Below are 16,749 nucleotides of genomic sequence, written 5' to 3' on the forward strand. Positions count from 1 at the left end.
ATATTATTTTCCAAGTCGTCCACTAAAACGTCTAACTTGACGGGAAGTTCAGCCGCCGTGTTTCTTGTTGATGCATACCCAGACCCCGCCCCCTGGCATCCAAAACTTCCCATCAAATGATACGGTTCAATCCGCTCCGTTTCCTTAGTGCGAAAAAGAGCAGTTCCATTTGTCCAGAAAAAACTACCGAAAATTCCATTCAAATGGTAAGCGCTTCAGAACTTTAATGACAAAATCAAAGCGCTCTGTGAGTGACCAAAGAAAGAACTATTTCAAATTATGTCTACAGTTATTTGTTTATTAAACACGCAAAAAAGAAAATAAACTTCACTCGCACTGGAAGGAGACGCAAAGGTCGAAGTGTACGTTCATTCTTTTAATGGTTTTGCGTGATTGCCAACGGACAAAATATAATGACACAAAAGAGAGTGTTTCCAGGATTTAAAAGGGCTTTAAATGAAAGAAGCTGGGTTTATAAAGTGGAAAGACACTGCAGCTCCCGCGGCGATTGAATAACAAGCAGAACCGTCCAGTTTCCCTTCCAAGAACCGCCGAAAATATTTTCTTTCTGAATGCCGCGTCGCCGGATGAAACTTGATACACGTGAACGATTTTGGTTGCCTAGCACGTGACCGATTTCTTTCCGGTGTTTTCAGCGTGGCAATTCCTTTCTGCATCCAAACGACGGCTTCTTTCAACGTTTTGTAACATCGGAAGGGGCTTTCAGTTTTGCTTAAGCCCGGGTGCTCAAGTTGTTATTTTGGCTTTATCCAACGTAAAAATGAAAATGCGATTCGCGTTGCGGTACTCAGTTGTTGTTGGTATGAATATGCAAATTTTCGGCGTTTACGTTTGTTCCAATGAATCGATCTTATCGCTAAGGCCTGGGGCAAACGTCGAATCTTAGTCGAACTTAATTCGTCGAACCTATTAATTTTGAAATAGGCGCATGAATGGTGCGACGTTTGCCGCAATTAAGTTCGACTCAAATTAATTGGTTCGACTCCAGCATAAGTTCGACTTGCCAAGTCGGATAATGCAACAGTGGTTCGGCGTTACAGCAAAAGCCGTTCTAAACACGCGCTGAACTCAATTCATAAATCAAGCAAATTACAAAATAGTTGATTCAAATGTGATGGACTGCGCAAAAGTCCCCCCCTGACGAGCATGCGCTGTACGAAGACAATTTCGCGACCAGAAATGGCGAGCTATCGAAAGTCATTGCTGACATCGCACAGCGTGATGGAAATGTGTTTTTCGTGTTTCATGAACACTAAATATAAATGATTGAAATGGGAATTGCCTATTTGCAATAAATGCTCAGTGTTTGAGTGTTTTCTTTTTATTTTTCGCAATTAATTGCCAAAGAAAAGCCCGACGAGAACTGTATTTCGGCATTTCGCTAGCAAGTCCTAGCAATAACTAGCCGCACATCGAGTGAATAGGGACCTTACGAATGCAAGACGGTGACGCCAACGCAAACGTCATTTGAAAGTATATCTTTATTTCATTTGTGCTTCTTCGCGATTATTTTAACTCATTCAACTTGTATACACAAACGACAAACTAGCCAGGAACCAAATTGGTAGGAGTACCGTTCAAGTTAAGGAAGAGAATGAAAAATTCACCCCCGTGGGTTCACGTTCTCTACAAAACCTTGAATTTGGCCATTTCACGTTGTTGTTTTGCAGAGGACGACAAAGAAATGTACCAAAAGTTAAAACGCACGTGCAGAGCGTTTGTGTTTTTGCTCATTAAGTTTTTGTGTTGTGGCGTTGTCGTCACCGTCGCCGTGGTGTTTCGTAAGGTCCCTAATAGCACGGGGACATGTGCTTATTCCCGTGTTTCACGAAGTGCCACTTGAGACTAGGATCTACGCAGGTTCGACGTTTGCTACCACACTGGAATTAAGTCGACTCTTTGTCGAACCTATTTTTAATAAATTCGACGCGACTTAGATTCGACGTTTGCTTTAGGCCTTAGATTCGACGTTTGCCCTAGGCCTAACACTCGACTCCGAAGGAAAGATTTTTTTTTTCAGATTCTACGTTTAACGTGTCAATTTGGCGTGCCCGTGCGTTCACCTTTTTCCCTGTTTTCCTGTTATCCAAGTGAACGTAAATAAAGAAATTAATTCGTCAAGCGTTGATTGTCACCCCGGGATTGTCACGGTACATTAGCAAACTTTCAGTGTTTACATTTGTTCTGGTGAATAGATCTTATCGCTCACACTGGACCCCGAATGAAATTTATTTTCGAAGCTTTAGTTTTAGTTTCCTACTTTACCCTAAGCCTTTCACCCACGGAATGGTCTTGAATCTTTAAAGTTAATTGAACGTCTTCTTTTTTTATCTGGCGGCCAGAGAAATGAAATGATTTGCTCGGCTGTATGTAAATTCAGTGTTTACGGCCTGATCTTCTCGATTACGTTTGACACCGAATGGGGATTTATCGAGAAGAGCCAAAAGAGCGTCTGAGGTTAATCGAAGTCGAACTTTTGGAAAATATCCGTCCTGAAAGGAAAGTTGCCCCTTAGTTTCGTTCAATGGAAGGAGATAGCAGACAACACACATACTAGCTGTTTTCTTTTAAGAATACGATATTCGTTGTGTTGATTTTACGTCCTTGTTTCTTGTCCCGTTATGGCGGCTTATGATGAATACATGCAGACTCGCAGGCCAACATGTAGCGCACGCGCAGTAGAGCCCTCCGGGTACGAAGAAACCCTATTTTATAACTTGGGCTCTCCGCCCAAGTAATAACTAACAATTCAGTATTGCGCGAATTTCATAAAATGTTCAAATGCGCATAAAAGTAAAAGAACTGTAATACAACTCTATGATAAAATGGAAAAAATGTTATATTAAAACCCAAAAGGTCTCCTTACAGGAGACAAAAAAAAGTTCTTCTTTACGAACCTGACCGAATCCGAGCATATGAGCCTTGTAGAGAGGGAATGCTTGTAATATGGTAAATGTAAAATGTAAATGTAAAAGCAAAACGTCGAAACATCTCTCATTTTAAACTCAAAAGCGTTGTGCTTTTCATTAGAATAATTTCTTGTTAAAAAAAAGATAAAAACCTACATAATATAAAGCTATGATAAAAATGCTAAATGAAAAACGGGCGATTTTAACTTTGTCTTAAAGACATCAAGTCTTGGTGTTTCTGACATCCAGTGGTAGCGCATTATAGAGCTTCATGGTGCAGCGCAAGTAAAGGAACCGTCTGCAAGTGTTGCTCTGGATTTATAATTTAATAGGACCATTAAGGAGATAAAGTAAGAGTTTATCATTTGAATTCCTAAGATTATATCAGAAAAATAAGAGAGGATAAATAAGAAGGAGCTAAGAAATGAAGAATAAAACGGTTTTACACTAGTAGTAATCAAAGATTTATATAGAGTGCGTTCGACACCTTAAATTGAACAAACTTGGCAAAATCGTGCACCCTTTCAGGTTCGTTTCAATGTGAATATTTTTTTTCTGTTTTTTTTTTTTCCTGTATATTACCCAAAACTAGCATCTTATAGCAGAATATTTCAATTTTTCGTTTCAAATTGATAACTGCGTTATCGAAAAAAAGTTTCGTCCAATTTCTGTGGAATTGTTGAGCAAATGGAGAGAAATGTAACAAAACGGTAGTAATTACTTTCCGTTGTCCCATTGCAGCCCTAAAGGCTGGTTTCCATATGATCGCGGATCGCAGATCGAATATCGCAATAACGTCTGCGATCGTCTGCGATCATATGGAAACTACTTCTGCGATCGTCTGCGATCCTGCGATCGCGATCGCAGAAGATAGAACCATGTTCTATCTAAAGGCTGGTTTCCATATGATCGCAGACGATCGCAGACCTGATTGCGATCTGCGATCCGCGATCATACGGAAACCAGCCTTAAGTTGTGCGATTGTACGGCCTGCTGCGTGACACTTTTTTAGGTAGCTCTTTCGTCCTTTTATATCTGTACGTAATGTGTAACTACCAAGGTGAAATATTTGCAATAAATGAAGCTGAGTTTAAAATTTCAGCGGCCACGTTGTTGAACTTTAAAATAATAGGAAGTATTTTCGGTCCGCCTGTTGCGTGATTAAAAATAATGCATATCGTTTTCGGTAAAACGCTTTCAATCTTTGAGAAAAAAACAAACTTACAGGCCAGCATACTATTTTGGTCTTCTTTCAAAAGGTATTTTACCAAAATGCCGCGAAACTTATGCGACTATAAAGCCGTAAAAATGTCGAACTGAAGCGAGCTAATTTGCATACAGTTTTGAAAGACATCTCAAGGCCAAGGTTATTCAAAGAGCGCATAACTCTATTCAGTGGTTAAAATGTACTCCAACCAATAGATTTTATCCGCTGGATAGCGAATTATCCGCTGGATAAAATAATCCGCTTTTTGAACAACCGGGGCCTGATTTCAGTTTCTGATGCGTGTATATTTCACATATTCTTGTATTTCGATTTTGTACTAACGTACTAGAAATACGTGACTCGCAAAATCTCGCGAAGCTAGGGCTGGGTGAAAAGCCCTCTTTACTCGTATTGTAGCATCAAATGAGGAGATTAAAAGGTTACTACACATAGCAACAATTTTGATGAGCATGGTCTTTTCGTAGTTCCACAAGCTCGTTTGCGGTTCAAATCTATTTCTGACGCGACGAAATGTACAACGGGCGTGCAGCGCTGTCGTGTTCGATGAATTTATTTCCCATGGAAAATTATTTTACCGCGGCCACAAAACGTGTAATTTCTTCAATGCAATTTTTCACAAAAACAATTTCTGGAAGAAAGGGAAAAGATTCTGCAGAGATATTTCCATGCAGTGAATATTGATGAACATTGCAGTTGAAATGTGATCCGGTACTGAACGTAAAACTTTCCCTTTTGCTCCAACAAACTGCGTTTGTCTTTCAACCTGTTGCTGCCTAGCAACCTTCCCTTTGTCTGACGTCATTCATACTTTGTTTTTCCCTGTTGCCTGGCAACATTACATTGTGATGTCATTCGCCCCTGCAAAAAAATCTGCGGGGGATGCCAGATGTGCGTCCCAAGATCCATCGACCTATCGACGACAAAAAAATCTCGACTCAAAACCGTATTAGGAAGCGTTCTTCCTACGTCGAACGCAATAATAATAATAATAATAATAATAATAATAATAATAATAATAATAATAATAATAATAATAATAATAATAATAATAATAATAATGACTAATGGGTTCCCGCTGCTAATGGGGGACACCTAGCTAACGAATTAATGATAACTCACTAACATACCTACTACTAAAACTCTATTCATAACGAATTCATGGACAAGAGTTGATCGCTGTGAGAGATATTTCCTGATGTGACGTATATTATATAGATAGAAAAATGAAGAGCTACACATCTTTGTAATAATGGACAGCCTGGAATGGAACCATGCACCGAGATTTTTCGCATTGGGAACAGGATGGCTGTAACGGACGCCCATGCGGCCATCATATCAAGGGATCGTAAAGACGAAATATCGGTAATCCAACAATGGCCTAGCATCCCATCCAGGGGAGAGTAGCAAATACTGCTAGTTGCTTCATGCTAAAGAATCCAGTGTGTGATTCAGCATACCACAGCCCATTTCAGTGATACGAAAACAGTTTTACGAACTGTCGTAACAGAATCTCTAGTGAGTGATGGGACAAGATTTAGGCGTGGCCCAATCCCCCAACGGGATTTTCACAAGCCAGTCGTCACTACTCACATGACGTCACGGCGGCCATGTTGGTGTCCCAAAACAAAGAAATGGCGGCCATGTTGGTGTCCCAAACTAAACCTCTGGGAATTGAACTCTATTTTTACGTAAATACTTTCTCATAAATGGCGCCCAAATTTGAATAACAATACTTTATACATCCTAAGCCTCATATTCATGTGAAAAATCCTTTGTCTGGAAACATGAACACGAGGCTTAGGATGTAGAAAGTATTGTTATTCAAATTTGGGCGCCATTTATGCAAAGGGTCTATATGGTCGGTAGTCACGTGAATGAAAACGCTCTATACCCTGAGATTAACTCCCATACTGCTTGATCAGCCAAAAAAGTACCACACAACACAATTCATTTTGATTTTTATAGCTTTATTAAGAAGAAACGACAGAATAGCCATATAAGACTGAGGTCCTGTTAGTCATTTTAGATACAAGTAGTAGCTTACAGCATAAATTTAAGAATAATGGACAACTATGGAAACAATCAGAACGGAAACACGGGATAACCATGTTTTCAAAAACAAACGTTTAAGAGCTGTTTGAGGTCTCAAGACTTAATATAAGGGAAAAAAATAGAGTTTATTTCAATGAAAAAAAAAAATTGCTAACCTAAGATCAGGCCCAAGGTCATTGGTTGGTCCCCCACGCCAACCAGTATAGGCGAATCTTTGTTGACGTCATTGTTTACATTTTTCCTCATTAGCATATGACTTAACTCACAGAAGCCGTGGCCGTATATATGAAGTAAATGCAAAAGTTGAAAGAGCTGATTAAGTTGAGCAATTTGTGCAATTTTCATCTCTTTGCAAGCAATATTGTAGGAAATACCAGCGTGATCAGATAGTGATAAGCATATGTTAATGAGGCAAAAAATGTAAACAACGATTCGCCTATAACTGGCAATGTTTGGTAATTTCACAAACTACTGAATGGAGTCCAACAACTAGGCCAAATGATGTTTTAGTTGTAAGCAAGTCGAAATGGGTAAAGAAATAGAAGTCTTTCAAGCCTACTCCATAGCACACAAAATAAGGTCAAACTACAAACTGCTAGTCATATTACAAGAAAACGGAGAAAAATTACTGCAAACAAACAGGAAAATAAGTTGCTTGGCAGGATAGAGGGCAACAACGATAAGGCAGGTACTTGAGTGTAAAATAGGAAAAACAGCCTTCACAACGTTTTCATTCACAAATAACTTTTTCGTTACAAACCTATTTAAAATAATCACAAAGTGCTGCTATTGTCCTTAATTTCTGTTAATTTTAACATATCTACCCGCGGGAAGAGCTGTTGGTTTGTGACTGTCTAACCACAATGTATCAATCAGCTAGTTAACGAAAAGTTAGTCTTGTAAGGTACTTATAAGCTTGTAAACAACAGAACATAGTCCGGTAGAGACAACTTGATTACAAATGTTAATCCCAATCTACGGTTACACTCGTGTCATTTCAATGTCAGTTGGCGTTCTCTGAAAAATTTGTGACCTCTCATTCAAAATTTCTTACTTCGATTTCCTTCTTAATTTTCTTCACTTCCTGTCATCTCCTCTCCTAACATTTTTTTTTATTATTTCTCACTAAGCGCTACTTTCTTTCTTAATTCCCTTTCCGCAGCCTCGCTCCCTCTGCTCTACACTCCATGGTGTTTATTCACATCTTCGTATCGTATGTACACTTCCCTTCTACATATCTCTTTCTCCTGGTTCCTTTTTTCCCAGTCATTTCGTCCTGGTCTGTTCGGGTTTAAAAGTGAATTTTATTTTTCCTTTCAAACTTTCTGTCTACATTCTTTTCCTTTGCTTTGATCTTTATAATTTCCCTTTATTTCTATATTTTCTTTCTACTGATCCCACTATAACCATTTTCTTTCTTCTATGTTTCAATCTATATCTGTACGTACCATTTTCCTTCTTAATCTCAGTTCATGTACCCATTCCTTTATTCAACGTTCTACTCCTTCATTCACACCTTTGCATGGGCCATGTATTCCACTCCACGTTCTTCTTTATTCATCTCATTGCATCCACTGTTTGCTTCCTTGCATGTTTAAATTTATAACTGTATGTTTCATTTTCAAATTCCCATTTCGTTCTTCCACGTTCCAACGCCTTCATTCACTTCTTTGTTTGGCCTGCATATAACAATTAACTTCTCTTTCCTTTCTACCGATCCAAGTTATTTGCACTTTCGTCGTTCATGTATCTTCAAGTTATATCTGAATATTCCACTTGACTTCATTTTTCAGTTCTTTCATCAACGTCCATTGACCTTCATTCATCTTAATGAGATTTACCTCAGTTGGCATCTTTACCTTCTTTCCTGCCAATCAAATTTCTTTTCTTTTACGTCCGTTGTATATATTCGAGTCACATTATTGCTGCTGACTTCTTATCTTTCTCATCCTTTCGGCCACGTTCCATTGTTTTCTGTTCATGAACGTCTTAGTAAGCGTGTTCCACTTCTCTCTTTCTTATTTTCTCCTTCTACTGTTCCCTCTCTATTCCACTGTTATTTCTTTTCCCACTTACAGCCTGCTCTCCGGTGCCATACTTGTGCATTGCACACCTCTCCTTTTCTCTGAAATGGTTCCACAGCTCGCTTCCTCTTGTTAGCCAGCGTGCGCACCGATGAACTGTACAATTTGCACAATCGATCTCCATCGTTATATTTATGCGATGCCCTCTTGTTAAAAAAAAACACCAGCCTGACTCTTCCATTTTTCACCTTTTTTTCCCTTTCCACTTCTCCTCTTGTTTTCTTTCTTCATTGCAATTTTTTCCCTCCAAAGCAGCAACACAGCTGTAGTTGAGACATCCATAGGCCTTTCCTCGAAACATATAAAATTAATCATCTCAGTTCATAAAAATGCAAATTCTATCCGTGTTTAATCTTTTTCTAGAATATCTTGTAAGAAGAAACGGCCATCTCCTTAAACCCAAACCTTTATCTTGTAGCGGTCTGGCTGCTTAAGGCCCTGTGTGTTACTAGCAGTAAATAAAGAGAACCTGTGCAATTTCCTTTGGGTCAAGTCTCCGGTGTATGTTTTCAGTGAAGCGATTTTACGTGCACTTTAACGGTGACTAAAATTCTCCCTAAAACAAGCTTTCAGGTCTCAACAGCAATGGCAATTTTCTATAAGCGATGGAAACAAAATCAATCGATTAAAAAATACATTTAGCATTATAAATAGCTTTGATAAAATCAGTGATATCAAATCTTCCTGAGTGCCTTGATTACCCAATCAAATATTCTCTATCGGTCAGTCATACAGTGGCTGCACTCATGCAATGCTCCTGGTCAGCATCCATGTACGCACAACTTTCAGTCTTCCTTCAACAACACGAGCTGCTGTAGATTTTTAAGCTGCTCGTGCTGCTGAATGCATCTTACAGTACAAAGCCAAAGCAGTTGTCTGAGAGCTGAGTTAGAGAGATCCTGGCCTCCTCTTGTGCCGCTAACCACAATAGTTTGAATGAAGACATCAAGTTCTTCACGCACTGCAGTAAAAACAGTCAGAACCTCAATAATGCTTCATGTAAATCAGCAGGATACACTTCTTCAGAATGCTACCGTAAATTGTCTATACACAACGTAAAGAGTAGCACTATCCGGCAATAAAATCCCCTTAAAAATGCCCCACTGTAATACAACAAAAATTCCTTCATCTGCTGCTAAACAACGGCAAACCAACAAACAGGTATTCTTTTCTTCCCCTGCTTTACGCAATTTCAACACCAAGTATAATGCAAAACAAACTGGATTCTCCACCAAAATGTTCCACAAATGCATGGTTTTTTTTTGTCCTGGAAGTCATCAGCTTCTAAGCAACCTAAACCAAATTTAAGAGTTGTCCAGACTGGTTCCTCCAACGTCTACCTGAGCAATTAAAACAGTACTTAAAAACGTCACTCTGATAAAACTACTGGACTCCTCTTACTTCAAAAACGCTTGACAAACGTATTATTTCCCACCTTCTTTCCTACCAAAAGCAACTCTGAGGAAGCATACTCTTTCAATTTTAAGACCAGGGCCCAGTTGTTCAAAGTCCGACTAAGCTAAACCCGGATTAACCTGAACTTTGATTCGAGTTTAATTACTAACCGATAAGAATTTTTCGAAAAGATTCTTGTCCTTCAGTTTTGACTTAGCCTTTTCTTTGCCTTAAGCTTAAAATTTGCTATCTAAGACATTTTTAACGAGGGAAATGAAAACCTCGGTTATCTTTTAATCGGGGATTAGCGTTAATCGGCTTTCGAACAACCGGACCCTGGACTTTAGAGAAGCAACGGCAAGTAATTGCAAACTTGTTCCTTCATCGTTTGTTAATCTATATAGACCACATCTCTCTATATAATCTCTATATAAAATATAAATAATATCTATATCTCTCTATCTAATGTATATAGACCACTTCTCTTGGACGTCTCCCTAATACAACTGTCGTAACAGAATCCGTGACATGCAGTTCCACTAGAATTGCTCTCTCCTTAATAAAATGCCAACCAAATCCTTGTTTTAACACAAGCTTAACACATTTTACATTCGAGCAAATACTTATCAAAGCGCACAGAGCGAACAGTGTGTGTCCTGAATTCTTGTCAAGCCAACCACGCAATTACATCTACAAAGCCTACTGACTTGTCAGTGGTGTGCCAAGTTTGGCAAGAGAATTTGGTTCACCATACACTATCTGTACCATTTTTCGTCTATTGGGTGAATAAATCAAACAGATCTCTATCTCTCGCTCTCCCTCTACAACATCCGGGAAACTTCAATCATTCAAGCACCTGAGAACTTTCAGTGAAATGATGATTTACAAGTAGCCACGCACGATTCATGACAACAACAAACAACAAAAACACACACGAAACACATTACCTTCCTTCAAATCTACTGAAAGGACTGGAACTAGTCCCACTGATAACGTCAATGAGCTGTTCAGTACTGTCCAATCACAATGAAGGACTTATCGACCTGCCCTAGCTGCAGCCAATAGACAGGTTCGACGGAAAAAAATAATCAGGCCACCACGAAAGAATAGTGACCGACAACAAAGAATAAAAAGGCAAAAACACTGCATAACTTAAGTGGCTCTTGTACTAAAGGACTCAAACTTTTATCACAAGTGATAGCACTCCGTAGATTGGGCTTCTGCACCTTTTAGCGTTGAAGAACAAAGCGATAGTCCACATAAACTCCATGAATGTTGGCTGGGTGATAATGAAACTGCAGCCCGGCCTTTTCTCATTTCGTCGCATAACAACAGCTCTTCCCTGGGAGTGAAAATCTGAGCACATTTTTATCAGATAAAAGTAACTTGAAAAATGGTACTGTAAAACTACGACAATTAAAGAAGGCAACTAAGACAAAGAACCGAAGAGCAACACCTCTAGCTGATTTGCGATTTGAAAAGCCGTAGCTTATACAGAAATTTACTGCTAGCTGTTCCTCTTCATAACGATAAACAACGGCTGTTATCCCACCATCCTCATCTCCCTCTAAACGCCTACAACTCTGCCTGCCTTATTAAACCTCACCTTTCAAACGAAAAACACAACACATATTCGACTAACAACTGAATACATAAACTCATTTGTGTAACACCTTTCCCAGTATTTAGAAAATCGATTATATTAGTGTACACAGTTGTCAATGACTTGCTTTGCCAGTTATCTGCATCGACAACCCAAAGAAGGTGCCGTTGTTCTATAACAACGGTAATACCGAGCTTAGGTAGTCGATACAAGAGCGCCGTGAGTAGATTGCTCCCATCGAATCAGTGTTCATACTCTCGTGTGAATGCCTCTAGTTAGTAACAGCGATACGAAGTAACAAGGTAGTGGTGCTTAAGGTGAGAAGTTTATGGTTCAATTGTGGATGATTTCCTGCGTAATAACTGAAGCATAACCAGCATGTTTCCCATCACAAACTTATTTAGTTATATATTTCACGATAAGCACACTGGAAACGAAAACCTCAGGGACCAGTTTTAAGTTCAGACTGACTTAGAGTGCTCTCCAACTATGTCGCCCACAGCAAAGTAAACTCGCCCATGCTTGAAATTTTTCTCATATGGAGAAATAATGGAAGGGATTCACAGACAAAGAGCTACAATTACAAGGGAAATTCTTTCAAATCGTCGTGTGTAATACTCTAAGACTATTATATTATGTTGACTTGAGGTGGCAAGTTATGTTCACCATGGGCAAGTTTGCTGCATGTGGGCAAAAAAAAAAAAAATGCCAGCTACCGAATTAACCTTTTCCAGGTTTGCAATCACCCACGAACTGTTTCTAAGCCTGGGAAAGGTGTCCGAGAACTACAAGCAATATTAACTAAGCAAGAAAGAAAATAGCACCAAGCAGGGATACGCCAATAGAAAGAAAATACCAATTCTGCTACCACTGGGACGTGAACAAACAGATTCGTCGTGAGGTCTACTTGCTTGGCGTCTTGCTGAAAGTAGCAGCCAGCTTGACTTTTGGGGCGGAAAACTTTCTGGCTTTTGCCTTCTTGTCCTCATCAGAACTCTTGCGCTGATGAGCGAGAGGCTTTTCCACTGCTTCACCCGTAAATGTTGCTGCTAGTTTTCTAGGCAATTCCGATTCTGAATGGCAGGAAGACAGGAGATCTGCTTCTACTTCAGAGTGTAACATCACTCCAGGTTTTACAGGGGATGGTCTCGCTTGAGGCACATATGGCAACTCCAGATCCTTCAAATCAGCTTCTAACGTGGAGTGTCGTTCCACCTGGGGCACTCTGTAACTCAGCTTCGGTGAGCATGCTCCATTGTATTCACCTGACAGCTCATTTGACTCTGCCAACAGTTCTGTTAAGTCACCTCCTGGGCCAGCGTTCAGTGGGTTTGGAAGACCCATATTGTCAATGGCTGCAAAGAGCACATCCATGTCAAACTCGGTGAAGGATATAAGATCACCAACAGGTGGTGCCTCGGGGATGGCCGGCTGTAGGTCTGGTTCCGGAAGGGATTCAGGAACAGGAGCCATTAACCAGTCATCAGCGACTGTCTGATCTGGAAATGTTGTACACGAAGCCTCACCATCCAGAAGAATCAAGTCTGAACAAAAACAGGAAGTTTAAGTAAATTCTTGAGACCTTTGTGGCTACAGACAAATATAATAAATAAATAGACGACTGGCTAATAACTCCAGGCAGGACAACCCGCACGCAGGATCTATTACACAGGGACCTTTACAAGCACAAGATTCAGTACGAGGAAGACTTTCAAAGTCAGTTCGCCCACTTTTGGCAAGCATTTGGCACAACAATCTTGTTTCTAGAGTCTTCTTATCTGCTGTTAAACAGAAAAGGACCAAAGTTCTGGGCACGTGACTGGTTTGAAGTTTGGAAGTCGTACTGGTACTCAGTCTTGTACACGAACTGAAAATTAAAGGTGTTTGATGACTTAGTCGAGTTAAAGTTGAGAAAATTTGGTAACATTTTCCCCTTGTACAGGGAGGGAAAGCCGTGACTCGCACCTTATCCAAATGCAAACCAGGCCAAAACGTCTCAAAACTTCCAAATCTTTAGGGATCAATATTTTGGACAGATCCTCCCTTCATCACGGGGATTCAAAACGCTTCTTACATTGCTGACTTGATGCCTAAGTTGAATTATTATTGAAATTGAACCTGTGCGGGAGATGAACGCCCATACATTTTTCCTCTTTTGGTTCGAACCATTCACCTTCATAACTTCCAAGTCCCACATGCTAACTATTAAACTACCACACTGAAAAAAGTCAACACGACGAGCTCTTTTAAAGAGTGAAAAGTGAAAGTCCATCGCATTTGAGTTGTGTAGGTACCTACGACGTATCTCTTCTTTTAAATCTTTCATAGACAATTCACAAGTCCGACATTTCCAACGGTATACCAACGCTAATTCGCTCACTCAAACTCACTGACCAAACCACCGATCCTTGTAGGAAATTCTAGTCGTTTCCAGGGATTCCAAGAAGAAACTTCACATATTTCAGTTTCATAACAAGTTGTATTCTCGGTTTTCACGTGACGTCACCAAATTCTAGAATTCAAAAATGGGAGGCCTACAAAATTTTTACCTTCATTCAAGGAAAGATTACCTAAAAATATGTCTGTTCACAATTTCTTAGCTCGATGTCGTGCTTCCTTTTGAAAATAGAACAGTTTCGATTTCCGAGTTTCCATCGTGCGTGACATCAGGAGGACGGCCGTGACAGAGCTTTTCCGTATCGTAAAAATGACTCTTCGGGTGATTTTCAGCATTCTAATCAATTTAAGTTTGAGGAGAAATATTAATCTAAACATTCGATAATTCACAAGGGCAATCAAACATCTTTTCTGGCAAAAGTGAGCTCCAGATGTTTTTTCCTATTTCCGGCCGCCATGTTTGTGCCCCTCAGAGGGACATAAACATGGCGTCTCCATTGTGGAACATTTTGTCAAATAACTCGAGTATGGAATGCCGCACAGACCTGACACTTGGACAGATGCGTTATTTATTTATCCTCTATACCATGTCAATTTCTTGACTTCATTCATGGAATGGTTTCGATTTTTTTTTTTCAATGGCGTGACAGTGAAAACCGAGAATAAATAAAGATGTAATAATCAGGAAAAAAATCCCTTCCAACAGGAGTCGAACCCATGACCTTGTGGATACTAATTGATGCTCTGCCATTGAGCTATGGAAACTTCTGGTAATAATAAGTGGGTAAAATGTTGTTCTTAAGGTCTCGTGGAAATTTTTAACTTGGACTTACCTTCTCCGTCTTTGTCATCGATGGTAACTACAATTTCATCATCTGCAGTGGCAAACAAAAACAATGTTAAATGCAACGAGACAAGTTATTTGGAAACTGAAGGTGAGGGTTTTTAAGGACACTGATCTTAGTTTCTTAAAAAAAAAAAAAGGAATACCTTCTTCTGCAATGACAGGTGAAGAAGAGCCGGAGTTACTGGCATGATTGTTGTCAGAGGACAAAGCGCCTTCTCCTGATGTGCCTTCCTGGGTTCTCCGTGCGATTGTACCTGGCGAAGAGAAATAGGACTGTTAGAAGTATTTATGACCAAAACAGACAGAAAGCTAATGTAAAATTGCAGTTAGTCTAAAGGCGGCCTGCATAGCCAGTGAATAAGGTGGATTTCATAACATGCAGCTACCAGGAGTATTAGTTTCTCCCCCATTAGTCCATCGCAGGGCGGGTGGCCTCAAACATGTTCTAGATTTTCTGGACAGTTTCCTGACATCCACTTACACGTTTGGATGTAAGGAGAGACAATGTGAAGCAAACTGTATTGTCCAGGTAAGGAAAAAACGGGGGATACTGTAAACCGGCAAAACATCTTACCTTCATTTAGAGATACAGCAATGTCATCCCCGTCAACCAACACAACCATCTTCTCAGCACCCTTGCCGCGTATTTCAGCCACATTAGAAATGATATCAATCACCTCGGATATTCGACTAAAGCCATAATCTGCAGCCCTGCATGGTCGACCATACATCTGTTGGAAGTGAGGTGCAAACCGGTTGAGTGACACACACCCATCAAGATGCCTCAACATATCTCTGGTCTCAATGGCAAACGTCTGCAGTGGAGTTAAACGAAGCTTGTTGTTTCTGCCGTCAACCTGTTTAGCGGGGAATAAAGTCGAATGAAAATGCCTTGTTATGTGTTTGCACTTATGGACACTTCTACAATGCGAACATGATCTCCTTAAAATGGACAGTTCATCTTTTCTCTGGGAGACCACAACTCATAAATCTCTATCTCTGTAATAGGGACACTTCCATAACATGTGCACTCAGCTTTGACGTATTAGAGGTGACCATTTCATTTATGGCCAAAATGAAAGCTTTATAGCTGTACTTTCACATGGTGCTGTTTATTATGCAGTGCAGTTCTAACCTTCAGTAAAAGTTACTGCTCATCACCCCCTGTGGTTCTTTCGGTTATTCTGTGCAGGGTGGTTTTAACTGATATAAATTTTGATCCTCCATATTTTAGTTTGACCATGTAGCAGTACTTTTCTTTGGTACTGTTTGTTATACTGTGAAAAGCATCTGACCAAAAAAAAGAGACTTACAATGCAGTCCCTTCCTCATTTCAAGGTTCATTTTTTAAAATTTTTGCCACAAGTGGAGTGGAAATTTGAGAAGATATTTTTTAAAGTCTCGGTTTTGTCACTTGCAGAGAAGCATCTAGGCTTGATTTCCAGTGATGTCTTGGATCTGGGCATTGTATGAGCAGACATGGAAATTGAGTTCTCATCATTTCTTTTACTGCGCCTTTTAATAGCATGCAGACTCTGAAGTTCAAAATTCAACCAACCGTTACGCTTTTCACGGCCGTCAATTACTGCAGCAAACCTATTAGAAAACAAAAATGCTTGGCTCAACAGGGTCAAAAGGTCATGTTTGTGTGCTGTGATTGGCGGACTTCGATCCGATTTGTCAGTTTCTGTATTTTTTTGGTCAGACGGTTGTCGTCGTAATTATGATTGACGGCAGTAAAACACACAAATAGTTCCCTGGGGTTGAAGTTCAGAGTCCATTATTTTGTTATTGAAAGGTGCAGTATTAAACATGTTTAGAATGATTTGCCAAACCTTTGCAACAGCAGATACAGCAGAAAGCAACTCATCAAGGGAAGTGAAGCCAAAGTTCTGTGCACAAAGCTTGTGGTTGTGTAGTTTCTCGTAAGCAGCTACAAACTTGGACAAAGGAATACTCTTGTCAGCCTGCCCAATCAGCAGATCAATCACACAGCGTGAAAACACCTTCACAAGATGTTCCTGCTTGATGCAAATTGCTGCCATGTTGCCAGTACCCTGAACCTGTAAAAACATGCAGAACACAACACTACAGTAAGCCTTGAGTTCTGTTCAAATGACATCCAGAGGTGTAACCACATAATTCAAAACTGCTAAAAAGTTCTTTCTTGTGATGCCACTTTTTGTCAATATTATTACATCAAGTGACAATCT

General features: G+C 39.8%; 1 protein-coding gene across 1 annotated transcript in view; it reads right to left on the reverse strand.

Moving 5' to 3' along the window:
• Window positions 1–11,781: 11,781 nt before the first annotated feature.
• The window catches only part of LOC146468780 (meiosis regulator and mRNA stability factor 1-like), a 31,227-nt gene continuing 26,259 nt past the window's right edge, over window positions 11,782–16,749 (reverse strand). The window contains exons 17-21 of the mRNA XM_085124144.1: window positions 16,372–16,599; window positions 15,111–15,393; window positions 14,680–14,790; window positions 14,523–14,564; window positions 11,782–12,836 (exon numbers count right to left, since the gene is read on the reverse strand). Coding sequence (XP_084980270.1) covers window positions 12,196–12,836; window positions 14,523–14,564; window positions 14,680–14,790; window positions 15,111–15,393; window positions 16,372–16,599 — 1,305 coding nt within the window. The 3' untranslated portion in view covers window positions 11,782–12,195. The remainder of the gene's footprint in view (window positions 12,837–14,522; window positions 14,565–14,679; window positions 14,791–15,110; window positions 15,394–16,371; window positions 16,600–16,749) is intronic.

The sequence above is a fragment of the Pavona decussata genome, unplaced genomic scaffold (genome assembly GCF_977016875.1).
Source record: "Pavona decussata unplaced genomic scaffold, jaPavDecu1.1 SCAFFOLD_129, whole genome shotgun sequence".
NCBI classification, from domain to species: domain Eukaryota; kingdom Metazoa; phylum Cnidaria; class Anthozoa; order Scleractinia; family Agariciidae; genus Pavona; species Pavona decussata.